The sequence below is a fragment of the Rhinolophus sinicus genome, linkage group LG07 (genome assembly GCF_036562045.2).
Source record: "Rhinolophus sinicus isolate RSC01 linkage group LG07, ASM3656204v1, whole genome shotgun sequence".
In the NCBI taxonomy this organism is placed as follows: Eukaryota; Metazoa; Chordata; class Mammalia; order Chiroptera; family Rhinolophidae; genus Rhinolophus; species Rhinolophus sinicus.
The window spans coordinates 83443766-83457897 of NC_133757.1; the positions used below are offsets into that span (position 1 = coordinate 83443766).

Below are 14132 nucleotides of genomic sequence, written 5' to 3' on the forward strand. Positions count from 1 at the left end.
TTAATGTTTCATTCCCACATTTCACGCGGGTAAACGGACCTCCAACTGGATTCACGGCCCTCCCCAAGTCCAGCCTCCCAACCCGGAAACGATCCTGTCACTCCTTCCCTGGCCAAACTCCTCAATTCGCTTGGTCAGGGATGTGGCTTGCCTTGTTAGGGGTGGGGCCTAGCTCGTTACTAGGCGGTACCAAGGTCGTTCTACCTTCCTATTTGTGATCATCCCTTTTGGGCGGGACTTCTTTAAACCGGCGTTCTTGATTTGCTGTGTCCATGGTGGTCCGTGACCTGGAAGCTCTCCGGGCAACATGGCGGCGCCCAGCGTCAAGAGGCAGCTGGCTGGGATTCCGCGGCCACCCGTGTGAGTAGGTAGGTCGCGCGTGGGGAGGCGAGCACAAACTGCAGGGCCCGGGGGAGGCCCATTCAGGACCGGCAGCGCGGAAGGGCGGGCCCAGAGGGACCCGGCTGCAGAGCCAGGGCACCATGACCTTTTAGGGTGCGGGGCTGGGACGTGCGGGGAAAGGCCTCCCTCTGTGCACCCGCCTCTTCCTGTCCTTAATGGCCCATTTTGCGGATGAGATAGCTGAGGCTCAGAGTAGTTAAGGCCCCCTCCGGAGGTCACGCCTCAGGTCGGCAGCTAGGCTGGTATTCAAACCCGCATTTGCCCGTTTCTCCCAAGAAGCCCAGAATCCTGGCAGCCGGTCTCAAAGTTGCTGTAGGTACACCCGGCTATGGGATTCAGATTTATGGATTATAGACGTTTTGTAGAAGTTTAGGTCTTCTTCGCATTCCACCGTTACTTGTTAGGTACCTGTCATTTACCAGGCACTGTTCCGGGTGCTGAAGACACAGCAATGAGGACAGACAAAAATCCGTAATCTCCTGGGGGCGGGGGGAGGGGGCAGACATTGAACAAGTCAGAAAGAAAGAGAACAGGTGATTTTAGATGCTAGTAGGTGCTAAAAATGCATTTATCAGAGTGATGGAGGCTTTAGATAGGGAGTGGGGCAGCAGCGGATAGGGAAGCCTCTAATTTGAATATAAACCTGAATGACCAGAGACACCTGTGGACTGATGGGGGAAGAAATTTCCAAACAGAAGGAAAAGCAAGTGCAAAGGCTCTGCGACTATAATAAACTTAGCTTGTTAAAGATAGAGGTAGCTGGAGCTATCAGTGGTAAGGGTTGAGTTTGGAAGGGTAGACCCTGTCTGATTTTATCTTAAGTGTGATATATCATTAGCAATTTTAGGCAGAGAATGCTGGATATAGTTCACGTTTTAAAAAGCTTCCTTTGGCCCAAGTGGGGAGAACTGACTGGAGACAAGTAAGGAAAGAAGTGGGAGGATGGGAAAGAGGTCCCGGGGGTGTTGGCCTGCAGATGGAGAGAAATGGATGCATTTGGGATGGATTTGGAAGTAGTCATCAGGACTATATTGATTGAATAGGGGAATGAGGGACACAGTGGACTCAGCAGTGAATCCTAGGTTTGTGGTATGAATGACTAGGAATGATGGTGTCATTGGCTAGGATGGGGAGGAACAAGTGTAAGCAGGGATACCAGTTTGGAGTAAATTAAGTTTGAGATAGCTGAGTATACACCAAAGTGCAATTGGGTATAGAGGCCGGTGCTCACAGCTGGCGATGAACATTTCAATTCATCTGCACATAGATCATCGTTTCTCAGACTTTAACACACATAGAAGAAACTTGGACTCTAGTTAAAATGCAGATTCTGATTCAGTAGGTCTGAGTTAGGGCTGAGATTTTGCATTTCTAATAAACTCCCAGATGATGATGCCAATGTAGCTGGTCCCTGGGACACACTTTGAGTAGTGAATGTTTCAATTAAGGTCTTAATCTTAGCTGTATATGAGAGTCACTGGCGTGTGCTAAAATGCTGGTGCCTGGGCCCTGCCCTGGATATTCTGATTTAATATATCGAGAGTATGACCTGGGCATGGCAATTTTTTAAAGTTCCCTAGATGACTCTAACATTAACTGCCCACAGGAATACAAGGAACAGAGGAACAAGTTGAATGACACCTCAGAGTAGTAAACAGACAAATTCAGAATGTAGTACTGTTTGTAGCCTTCTTACTTAAAGTGTGGTCTTTAAGTAAGATCAATAGCATTAGCATCACTCAGAAGTGTGTTAGATGTGCAAGAGTCTGGCTTCACGCCAGAGCTGCTAAATCAGAATTAGCATTTTAACAAGATCCCAGGTGATTCGTCCGCACATTCAAGTTTGCAAACATTGTAAACTTTAGAGAAGGAAGTGGGTCTTGCTGATTAGCTGAGAAACAGGCCTGGGTTCTAAGAAGAAAATCAAGATTGTCAGGAAGATGGCAGGACGGTCTCACCCGTGCCACATGCTACTGAGAACTCAAGCAAAATGAGGCCTGAGAAGTAATCACTAGCTATGGTAAGTTTAGAACACACAGGGACCTTTAATGGTGGTGTTAGTGGAGTGGTTAGTGCAGCAGCCAAGTTGGAGGGAGTAGAACACAGTATGTAGACACCTCTCAGGAAAAGCTTTGCTGTAAAGGGAGCAGAGATGTGGAGCAGAGGCTGAAGGGAGACTTCAGGTCAAGATGAGAGATGCTAGAGAAAGTTTAAATAGTGATCAGAATAATCTAAACATTTCCCAATTCATTTGATGAGGCCAGCATTACCCTGATACCAAACCAGACACTAAGAGAAAACTACAGATCAATATCTCTTACGAATGTGGACGTAAATATCCTCAACAAAATACTAGCAAACCAAATTTTAGCAACATATAAAAAAGGATTGTATACCATGATCAAGTGGAATTTATCCCAGAAATGCAAAGTTAGTTTAAAATCTGAAAATCAGTTAATATAATATACCATAATAATGGAATAAAGAACAAAACCACATGATTAATTCAATAGATGCAACAAAAAGCACTTGACAAAATCCAATACACTCAGTATGTAGGTATAGAAGGGAATTTCCTCAACCTCATAAAGGGCATCTATGAAAAACCATAGCTCACATCATATTTAATGATGCAAGACTGAATGCTTTCTCCCTATGATCAGGAACAAGACAAGGAAGTCGCTCTTGCCACTTCTATTCAATGTTGTACTAAAGGTTCCAGCCAGGGCACTTAGGCAAGAAAAAGAAATAAAAGTCATCCAGATTGGAAAGGAAGAAGTAAATCTATCTCAATTTGCAGATGACGTGATCTTACATATAGAAAATTCTAAGGAGTCAAATAAAAATCTCTTAGAGCTAATAAGTGAGTTCTACATAGTTGCAGTATACAAGTTCACCATGTAAAAATAAACTGTATTTCTATACACTAGCAATGAACAGTGCAGAAATAAAATTAAAAGAATCCCATATATAATAGCTTCGTAAGGATTGAAATACAAATAAATTTAACAAAAAGTTAAAAGACTCGCACACTGAAAACTATAAAACATTGAGAGAAATTAAAGATCTAAATAAATGGAGAGATATCCCATGTTCACGGATCAGAGGATAATTATTAAGATACCAATATTCCCCAAATGGATCTACAGAGTCAACACAATCCCTATCAGAATGCCTCTGGCTTTTTGCAGAAATTGCTGATTCTAAAATTTATATGTAATTTCAAGGGATCCAGAAAGCCAAAACAATCTTGTAAAAGAACAGAGTTGGGGGCGGCCAGGTTTGCTCAGTGGTTAGAGCGCAGTGCTCATACCACCAGGGTCGCTGGTTTGATTTCCACATGGGTCAGTGAGCTGCGCCCTCCACAACTAGACTGAAGAAAAAAAACAAAAAACATAACAGAAAAAGAACAGAGCTGGAGGACTTGTATACTTCCTGATTTTAAAACTTGCAAAACTACAATAATCAATACAGTGTAGTACTGGCCTACGGCTCAACGTACAGATCAATGGGATAGAACTGAGAGCGCAGCAATAAATCCTTACATTTATGGTCAACTGGTTTTCAGCAAGAGTGCTGAGAAATAACACGGGGAAAAGAATAGTTCCTTCAAGAGATAGTACTAGGACAACTGGATATCCACATGAGGGGAACTCTTGACTCACACCATACATAAAAATTCATTCAAAGTGGATCATAGGCCTAAATGTAAGAGCCAAAACTCATAGAAGAAAACAGGAGTAAATTTTCATGACCTTGTGCTCAGCAATGGTTTTTCAGATACAACATCAAAAGCAGAGCTATGAAAGAAAAACAGATAAATTGGACTTCATCAGAATTGTGCTGCAGTGATAACATCAAGTGCAAAGAGAACCCAAACAATAGGAGAAAATCATTTGTAAATCATAAGGATCTAGTATCTAGGATATATAAGGAACTCTTACAACTCAATAAAAAGAGAAGCCAATTTTAAAAATGGACAAAGGGTCTAAATAGACATTTCTCCAATGATGGTGCATAATGGCCACATAAGCACACGAAAAGATGCTTAACATCATTAATCATTAGGGAAATGCAAATCCAAGTCACAAGGAGATACTACTTCACACTCCTTAGGACGTCTGTAATAAAAACGACAGACAATAATAAGTATTGGCAAGGATGTGGAGAAATTGGAACCTTTATACATTGCTGGTGGGAATGTAAAATGGTGCAGCTGCCTTGGAAAACAGCTCCAGGAGCTCCTCAAAATGCTAAACATAGCGTTACCATATATCCATATATCCCAGCAATATGACTTACAAGTCTGTACCCAAGAAAGTGTAAATACATGTTCACACAAAAACTTCTACATGAGTGTTCATAGCAGCATTACTCATAATAGTAAAGAAGTGGGAACAACCCAAATGACTATCAGTTGATGGACGGAAAAATAAAACATTATATCCATACAATGGAATGTTTTTCGCAATTGAAAGGAATGAAGTCTGATACATTCTACAACAACGATAAACCTTGAAACATGCTTAGTGAAAGATGCTAGCCACAAAAGAACACATATCATACAATTCCATTTATATGAAATACCCAGAATAAGCAAATTTATAGAAATGGTAGATTACTGGCAGCCCAGGGTTGAGGATGAGGGGAAATGAGAATGACTGCTCCCACTCTGCAGCTAGGTTCTAAAATTAGATTACAGTGATGGTTGCACAACTCTCTGAATGTACTAAAAAAGAAAACGTTGAATTTCACAGTTTAAAAGGGTGAACTGTATGGTACGTGAATAAAGTTGTTAAAAAAAAAAAAAAAAAGAATGAATCAGACCATTGCTGGAGCAAATTCCTCTAGATACTGAAGGCTCTGGCCCAGCAGAACAGGGACTCTTGGTTGTAACAGTCATTTAAGCTCCATCTTATGGTTGAGGAAACCAGTGGGCTGGTGAGTTAGCCATGCAGTCTGCAACATGGCCCCTGCCTAAGCAGGTGGGGTGCCAGGCTGATGCTGTCTCTTCTCTCTTGGCCAGGTGGTTGTCCAACAGAGAGAGGCATGAGCTGGGCCCAAGCCATCCTGCTGGCCCGGGGCCTGTCTCGGGGCTGGGGAGGCATCTGTGGCGCTGCCCTCACGGGAGCCCCCTTCTCTCAGGTAACCGCCAGCCAAGCAATCATCAGGGTGGAGGGAGGCAGGCAGGCAAGCCTGGGATCTGCTTCTAAGCCCTGCATAATCCACCCAGTGAAGCCAGCTCTGGCGGATCTGGGCTGGTCTATCTGCTCTAAGGGCCAATTGAATGTCTCTTATTCATTTTAAAAAGTGCCGGTGCCCACATGTCTGAGGGGTTTGAAGTTGAAACTAAGAATGTACTTGTATGAGATGAGTGGGTGGTGACTGTGGTAACTCCTATATCCACTTGTAAAGATGTGGGCAGAAAATTGAACTTCAACCCCTTACCCAGAGTGACCAGATGGCCCAAACCAATCAACAGCCATAGATTGCAGCAACAGCAATGATGGTGGTGGTAATAGCTCCCTTATGAGCCCTTCCGCTGTGCCAGGCCCTGTGCTGTGCATTTCGTTTACATTGTCTCCTTTGTGGGCTCTCCCCTTCTTTTGGGTATTCGAGAGCATCCTTTCCGATTTTTGCCTTATGCACACACCACCAGTAGTATTAGTTGCCTACACTTTCACTTTAAATGAATGCCTTTTTATTTTTTATTTTTTGACATCACCCTACCTAAGCAGGACTTCAGGATGGCAGCAGAGCAGAAACTCTAATCCCAGCTCTGCCACTCTGCAGCTATGTGACCCCAGGCATCCTACTTTACACCTCTGTCTCAGTTTTTCATCTGTAAAATGGGTACAGTAAGTGCTCAGCAATGCCTGAAACAAGAATACTCAGTATATTAGTTCTTATTAGCTGTATATTTTTAAAGATGCCTTATGTATAACCATTCTAACTTAAACATTCAGTTTAAATTAAGAAATTTATTAGTGTACCATCTAGACCAGGGGTTGGCACACTTTTTCATAAAGGGCCAGATAGTAAATATTTTTGCTTCACAAGCCACACAGTCTGTCACAACTATTGAACTCTGCTTCTGTAGCACAATACAACCCTACACCAAACCAGTGAATGAGCATGGCTGTGTTCCAATAAAACTTTATTAACAAACAGGCAGCTAGCTGGACTTGCCCACAGGCAGTGGTTTGCCTACTTCTGTTCTGTTCTATCTGCTCCCAGTAGCATGCACTCCCCACTCTGGAAACAAGATTTCTCTTTAACCCAAAAGAGATGCCATCTTAACAGATGGGGAAACTGAGGCCTGAGCAATAAAGTGGGATGTGGGTGTCACCTGGCAGAGGACAGTCAAACTGAGACTCTTGCTGAGTCCAACTTTTTTTATCTAAGTTTTTGAAATTTATCTTTTGAAAAGGTACTGCAGTTAGTTACAGTGGGCAATATTCAAGTGGTTCAAAATTCAGAAAGTTCTGAGGCTACATCATGACAAGGCTCTGTCCTCCCATCTGGCCACCACTTAGCTCGTGGCCCACCTAGAAGCAAGAGATGTTACCCGCTTATTGTATTTCCTCCCAGTGATACTTCACAGAAGCAAAAAATACATGTACACACAGTCAGTTCTCATTATTCGCTGTAGTTATGGTCTATAAAGTTGCCACATATACTGAATTAGTGATTACTAAACCTTTGCTCCCAAGGGAAGTATGGGATGGGATTCCTGCGAGCTTCTGGTCACATGTTCCTCAAACAACCAATACATAACATTGTATGTGTGTTTCTGTTTAAAGACAACTTATTTAATATATTGTTGATTCATTAACATTGAACTCACAGCTGACAGCACTATAACTCATGCCTGAATGAAATGTATCTACTACGTGCATTTTACCGTAAGCAAGAGCCTTCTTGCACACAGGAACACTAGGCAGCACTTCTGCATCTCACTGGGGGGGTATTTTCAACAGCAGAATCACCAACAAAAGATGTGACAGGCATGCACTAAATAAACATCTAAAAGGACAGTTGATAGGATGAGAGACCAGAAACAAGAAGGCAGAGCAACCTCAGCTGGGTTGGAGGGGCTCAACCACACATGTCTGTGAATGACCGGTAAAGTGCCATGAGAGTATTGATTTGGGGATTACAAATGAATTTTAGCAAGTAGGCAAATTTGCCAATATGGAATCCGCAAGTAATGAAGATCTACTGTATATAAGTTTGGGGTTTTTTTTATACATACAGGAACCTACTCCACAGTTTTACACTTGCTTTTTTCCATTTAACAATATAACTCAAAGCTCACGAGACCTCAGTGTGTCTTACAGCAGTAGGTGCTCCTGTCCAAGTTCATGGCCATATGCTTTATCATTTCCTTGCGGATGCATTCGGAGGCCATTTCCACTGACACAGCGGATGCACAAAGGTCACTTAGTGCAGGTGTATTCAGAGCTGTCAGATTTAAATACCAGGTGCAGGATTGCTGTGAAAGAGGGTGTGTGTTTGTCCTCATAGTGGATATTACCAAATTGCCTCCGTGAAGGTTGTACCATTGTTTTCTTGTCTGTAATGGTGCCTGATCTTGGGTTTGTAACCACAGCACACTTTCTCAGAGGTCCTTAGGGATGCCCATTGGCACCTTTCCCAGGAAAGAGCCAGTCTGGCAGTCCCCTGGGGCACTGGGAGGTGCCAGATTCCAGCAGTGGTTCTCTGTCCCCAGCTGCCCCCCCAGAGCCCAAGGGGCCTCCACTGCAGCTCAGCCACCCACAACTCTGACTCATCCCTGGTCCCGCGCCCACCGGAGCCCCTGCGGAAACCTGCCAAGGCCCTGGCACCCCACGAGGAGCTGTTTAGGCAGGCGCCGGATGGGGCACGGGACAAGGCCAGCTTTGTGCGGGCCGTGCAGAACTTCGGGCAGCACAATGTGCACAAACGGGGCCACGTGGACTTCATCTACCTGGCGCTGCGCAAGATGCGGGAGTACGGCGTGGAGCGGGACCTGGCCGTCTACCACCTGCTGCTCGACGTCTTCCCCAAGGAGGTCTTCCGACCTCGCAGCGTCTTCCAGAAAATCTTCATCCACTACCCCCGGCAGCAGGAGTGTGGGATTGCTGTCCTGGAGCAGATGGAGAACCACGGTGAGGCCAGCAGGCTTGGGGCAGGGCAGTGGCTGTCTCCGCCTCCCGTGTCAGGGCCCCTCCATTGCTCCATGGCTCTGACTGCCTCCTCTCTTGTCTGGCCTGCTCCCCCGCCCCCTCTTTCTCAATCTCTCTTTCTGTCTTTGATATCTTTTCTCTCTCCCTCTGTCTTTTCCTTAAATTCTCTTGGATTCCCTCCTCCCTCTCTACCATCAATTCCCTGACTTCCATTCTCCCTGTCTCTTGTTCTTTACATCTGGCCCTCCCATGATTCTCTCTTGGTCCCGATCCCTTCCGCTGGTCTCTGTGTCCCGCGTCTTCCCTCTCTGCCCCCTCACTGAGGTTCTGCCACCATCCACCCTGCACAGGGCTGATGCCCAACAAGGAGACGGAGTTCCTGCTGATTCAGATATTTGGGCGCAAAAGCTATCCCATGCTCAAGATGGTGCGCATGCAGCTGTGGTTCTCCCGTTTCAAGAACATCAACCCCTTCCCGGTGCCTCGGGACCTGCCCCAGGACCCTGTGGACCTGGCCAGGTTGGGCCTGCGGCACATGGAGCCTGATCTCAGCGCCAGGGTCACCGTCTACCAGGTATGCACCCGTCCACACCCTTGGCCACCACCCTGGCCTGGGCCCCCATTCAGTCAGCCCAGCAGGCCATGATTCCAGGCTGAAGCCTCTGCTAGATTCCCATGGCTCTCACTCCTTATTGCAGCTTGACCCCTGACCTCTGCTCCTCCCTCTTACCCCACACACACTATAATCCAGGCATCTGCCTGCCTTTCTGTTCCTTGAGTGATCTGTGCCAGTTCCCTCTAAAGGCCTTTACACTTCGCGCCCACTGTTCCCTCAGCCAGAAACACTCTTCCCCAGGGACTTCACGTTCTTCTAGTCTCAGCACCATCATCCCTTCCTCAGGGCCCCCTTCCTGACCACTGCTTCCCTGTACTGAGCTTCATGGTTCATTTACTGCGACTGTTTCCCCTGTGTCACCCAAGGCCCAACATGGGATCTGACACAAAGATGACACTCAGCAGTTGTTTGTTGAATGACTGAATGAAATATTCCTTGTCTCCCATGTCCTGGGGGCCCACTCATGCCAGGCCACAGGGGATCCAAAGAAAGCCCCTCACAGCACTTGTCTGGTCATGGAGGCTGACACTGGATGACAGACAGTTTCCCTCAGAGGCACTGGTTCTGAGATGGAGAAGCCTGGAGGCTGTGGTAGCCCAGAAGGGGCAGGGAGCAGGGAGGGCTTTCTGGAAGAGGTGAAGGTAAACGGCTCAGGCAGGACAGGAGCGGCGAGGAGTGTATTCCAGGGAGGGAGCAGCCATGTGCCAGGACTTGGAGGGTTAAAGGAGATGCTGAAAGAGCTTCCTTTGGTGCAGGAGGTCGGGGTGGGGGAGAAGAGGCATGGAGGACGATGGTTTTTGAATCTGTTGGTGAGGAGAGCCAAGGGGAGGGATGGGGTGGAAGTCAACTTTCTGGAAGGAGCTGCCATTTTGAAAGTGCTGGCTAGTGGCTGTGTGGGTCGTGATGGATGGTGGGGGGGAGGGCAGAGGAACTAGGATAGTGCTGTCCAAGTGAGAGAGGACAGAGACTTGGCTTTGAGTGTAGCAACATGTTGCAGGGTAGTTTTTAACACATTTCTTCATTTTTTTAAAGTAATGCATTAAAAAGCCAAACAGTACATAAGAACAAACAGTGAAGAGTTCTCTCCTCTCCTGCCCCTTCAGCCCTGTCTCCTCCAGAGGTAATCACTTATGTGTCCCTTCCAGAAAGATCCTAGGCATTTGCAAGCAGATACTTTTTTTTTTTTTCACACATACATCCTTTGTGTTTAAATAGTCTTATTTTTCCCCACCTCATGAAAAATACAGAAAGGTTGAAAGCATGGTAAAATGATCACTAACACTACCTAGTTTTAGAAGGGAAACAATCCATCAAGAGCGAGTTGTTCCTGTAGACTGTGGCACCTCAATCAAGATGGGTGACAAGAACAAGTGAAAGAATGAAGTATGTCACCCTTTATACCTTATTTGTTAATGTAGGTATAGTCAGCTACCATCAGTGTGAGAAGGGAGGGGAAATAAAAGTGCATATATCTATTTGCCTATTTTCACAAAAATAAACAGTGCAAAGATAAGTCAGAAATATATAGAGGGGCTGGCTGTTTAGCTCAGTTTGGGATGGCCGGTTAGCTCAGTTGGTTAGAGCATGGTGCTGATAACACCAAGGTTGCCGGTTCGATCCCCACATGGGCCACTGTGAGCTGTGCCCTCCTTAAAAAAAAAGAAAAGAAATATGTAGAAATCATCATCTCTAGGCAGGCAGAAATCGTCATCTCTATGCAGAAATGGGGTAGAGAGAATAGGAAAGGAAGAGAGACATGGTTTTATTTAATACAAGTTGGCTTTTAAACTATGTAAATGTTTAGTGTATTAAATAAAAAGAGGAAAACACCACCAAAATTAAAAACAAATAAATGGAAGTGGCTAAATATCTAATTGATAGCATAACCAATGAGAAAAAAACTCTTCTGAGTCACTGTCATTTGACTGCCCATCCTTAGTGGCTAAAGAAACAAGATCTGCAGAGAAATCCTGAATTTAACTCCACAATATTATGGTTAGTAGTAATATCAAAACTATTGATGTATATTGATGCATAAGTCCAATCAATAAGTGCATGTATTACTGCTGATAGGAACCAAGGTTTTTAACATGAGATATAATTATATAATCAAATGTTTAAAAAACTCCATAGTGTTAAATTTGAAATGAAAAATCAGTATAAATATATTGTCCAGTAAAAGGGCCCCGAAGCAAAACATACTTTTTCCACCCCAAAAAATATACTTTAAAAAGTGTTTCTCCGATGGCAGAACATCACATACGTTCTGTACCACGCCTTTTGCTGATTTCAACAATACAATTGGACATCCATTCTATGTCTGTATCCATTGATCCACCTCAGTTCTTTTTAACTTGAAATGGATGATGTGTGTGCCAACAGTAGTCTACTCACAGATGTATTGTCCACAGCTTATGTACAGTTCTTAAAAAATTAAATTTCACTTTTTTTTAGTCATATTCAGAGTGTAAAACTAAGAAGATGCAAAAGGTTATTCCTTCCCTCCCTGTCCTCTACAGAGGCAAACAGAGACTTGCTTCTTATGTCTCTTATGGAATATTCTGTGCATGTGGAATTATTTTTCTTCTCTAAATTTTACAAGCACTGAGCACTTACTATGTGCCAGGCACTATTCTCAGCATCTTTACAACTATCTCAAGTAAGTGCTGTTATTATCCCCATTTGAATTGCAGAAACTGATGCACAGGTACAGTGACTTGGCCAAGGTCACACAGCCTGTGGCAGAGCCCAGATTTTAACGCAGGTGGGTGGGCACCAACGTTCCCACTGTGTGAACATCTTAAATGTTGGTGGCTATTATGCTGAATTGGACAGAAGCAGGGAGAGGGAGGGCTTGAGTGATGTGTATGAGGCCCAGTAGAAGGGCCCAAAATGCACTGGAACCCCCCCCTTCCAACTTCTCTCTCCCCTGCTCCTCTATAGGGGCTGGGGGCTGCAAGCTTCCACCCCTACTCTTCCTTGCAGATGCCTTCATCGAAAGACTCCATAGGTACAGCGGATCCCACCGAGCCACACATCGTAGGTAAGGCCCTGCGCATGGAGCAGCTAGTTTCTCACAGGGACTGCTGGGTGGACTCACAAGAGCTTCAGACTGAGCCCCTTAGCCAGGGCCCCTTGGGCATGCATTTCTCCACACCAGGAATCCAGAGTCCCGATCAGCAGGCTGCCCTGGCCCGCCACAACCCAGCCCGGCCTATCTTCGTCGAGGGCCCTTTCTCCCTGTGGCTCCGCAACAAATGTGTTTATTACCACATCCTCAGAGCTGATTTGCTGCCCCCTGAGGAGAGGGTGAGGTCCCAAAGCATGAGTGGGGGCTGAGGGGGTGGGCTGGCACTGCCTTGAGAGCTGGTGAGGGCTCAGATTCTGGATGGTGGGGGGTGGGGGGGTGGCAGTTCCAGGTGGTGGTTGAGGGGAAGACTGTAGGTGGCTGCAAGGTCCTAGGCCTCTCACCCTGCCTCCACGCCCATCCCCCCGTAGGAAGTGGAGGAGATTCCAGAGGAATGGAACCTCTACTACCCGATGCAGCTTGACTTGGACTATGGGAGGAGCGGCTGGGATGACTATCAGTTTGATATTAATGAAGGTAAAAATTGGGATGAGCAGGACTCCAAACAACACACTGGATGAGGTGCAGCCTCTGGGGTTGGAGGGTGGGATCCAGGCTGAGACCCAGCCCATTTATCACACACATACCCAGCAGATGCCCAAGTACACACACACACACACACACACACACACATCCCCACCCCCTAGGGGCTCCAGGCCTGTCAGCCCTCAGTCATGGAGCACTTCTGTGCTGGCTGCCAAGCTTGACCAGGATAGGGCTAGTGGGGAAACAGGTAAGTTATATTCTTGGTGTCTCAGGGGAGGAGCACACCACCTAGTCTCAGGTGGGGAGTGGGGAGGACTTTCTGGTGGAGTCTTCAAGAACCAGGAGGCATCACAGGTGAAACATGGGATGGGCAGTCTAGGTAGAGTGCGTATCTTGTGCAAAGGCTTGGACACAAGAAAGCCGAAAGGGAACCTAAAGCACCTGCCTTTGGCCTGGAAGGTGTGTGAGCATGACTGTGTGTGTGTGGGGGGGGGGGAGGGGGAGTGCTTCCGTCTCCACTGCGTAAACTCTGAGGGCCTGTCTCTACCAACAGTGGAGGAAGGCCCTATCTTTGCCATGTGCATGGCGGGTGCCCATGACCAGGCCACACTGGCCAAGTGGATCCAGGGCCTGCAGGAGACCAACCCAGCCCTGGCCCAGATCCCCGTGGTCTTCCGCTTGGCAGCATCCAGCGGGGAGCTCCTGGCGTCCTCAGGACTAGAAGAGCCATCACCACCACCACCCGAGGAACAGGAAGAAGAGGAAGATGATCCACAGCGACAGCAGCGAGGCCAGAGCTGAGCCTGAGCCGGCACAAGGGCACAGGCTTGGACTGCTGTGAAAGCATGACCTTTGAATGTACAGCAAATAAAAGTTTTCCGGCTTTGGGCTGCCTTCCGTTCCCTCTCTGGCATTGTGGCATCCCTGCCCCATTAATGCCTGGAGGCACGGCTTTCCAAGGGCCCTCCAGCATCCAGGACTGACAGGTCAGACCCAGGCCTTCCCTCTGCTTTCACCTGACAGCTCCCACCCTTACCTTGTCATCTCCAACATGCACTCAAAGGCACGAAAGGAGAAGCCCCCACCCACCAAGGTCTACAGATTCATCTGCCTCTTTCTTCCTGGGGCTGCCCTCAAACCTTCAGCCCCTCCTCCATCTCTACTAAGTTAGAAAGTTTAACAGAAAAGGAGTAAGAAATGGGCTGTTGCACGTGCGGGTTGCGCGCATGCGCACTTTTCGTGCTCGGTCTCCTTTTGGCGCCGCGAGGCAGTGAGTCCATGAGAAATTTCCCGGCGGCGCTGAAGATGCGCGCCACTTCCGGTCGGGCTCCTA

The 14132-nt window shown here is 46.6% G+C and overlaps 1 protein-coding gene across 6 annotated transcripts; it reads left to right on the forward strand.

Moving 5' to 3' along the window:
• Positions 1 to 214: 214 nt before the first annotated feature.
• Positions 215 to 13685, forward strand: ECSIT (ECSIT signaling integrator). 6 transcript variants are annotated; one of them, XM_019745000.2, is made up of 8 exons: positions 215 to 368; positions 5429 to 5547; positions 8135 to 8552; positions 8921 to 9144; positions 12130 to 12229; positions 12347 to 12495; positions 12685 to 12790; positions 13353 to 13685. In XM_019745000.2, exons 2-8 carry the CDS (start codon positions 5452 to 5454, stop codon positions 13598 to 13600), a joined length of 1341 nt encoding a protein of 446 aa, XP_019600559.2. In that variant the 5' UTR covers positions 215 to 368; positions 5429 to 5451; the 3' UTR covers positions 13601 to 13685. The 6 variants fall into 6 exon arrangements, with proteins under 6 accessions (XP_019600559.2, XP_074194236.1, XP_019600556.2 ...); XM_074338135.1 differs by having other exon boundaries at positions 216 to 368; positions 12172 to 12229; XM_019744997.2 differs by having other exon boundaries at positions 225 to 360.
• Positions 13686 to 14132: the final 447 nt, after the last annotated feature.

Excerpts from the sequence above, each read along its gene's own strand:
- ECSIT (XM_019744997.2), top strand. The coding sequence starts at position 273 with ATGGTGGTCCGTGACCTGGAAGCTCTCCGGGCAACATGGCGGCGCCCA. Across the intron at positions 5,548-8,134 it reads CGGGAGCCCCCTTCTCTCAG|CTGCCCCCCCAGAGCCCAAG; the intron begins GTAACCGCCAGC and ends CTCTGTCCCCAG. Across the intron at positions 12,791-13,352 it reads TCAGTTTGATATTAATGAAG|TGGAGGAAGGCCCTATCTTT; the intron begins GTAAAAATTGGG and ends CTCTACCAACAG.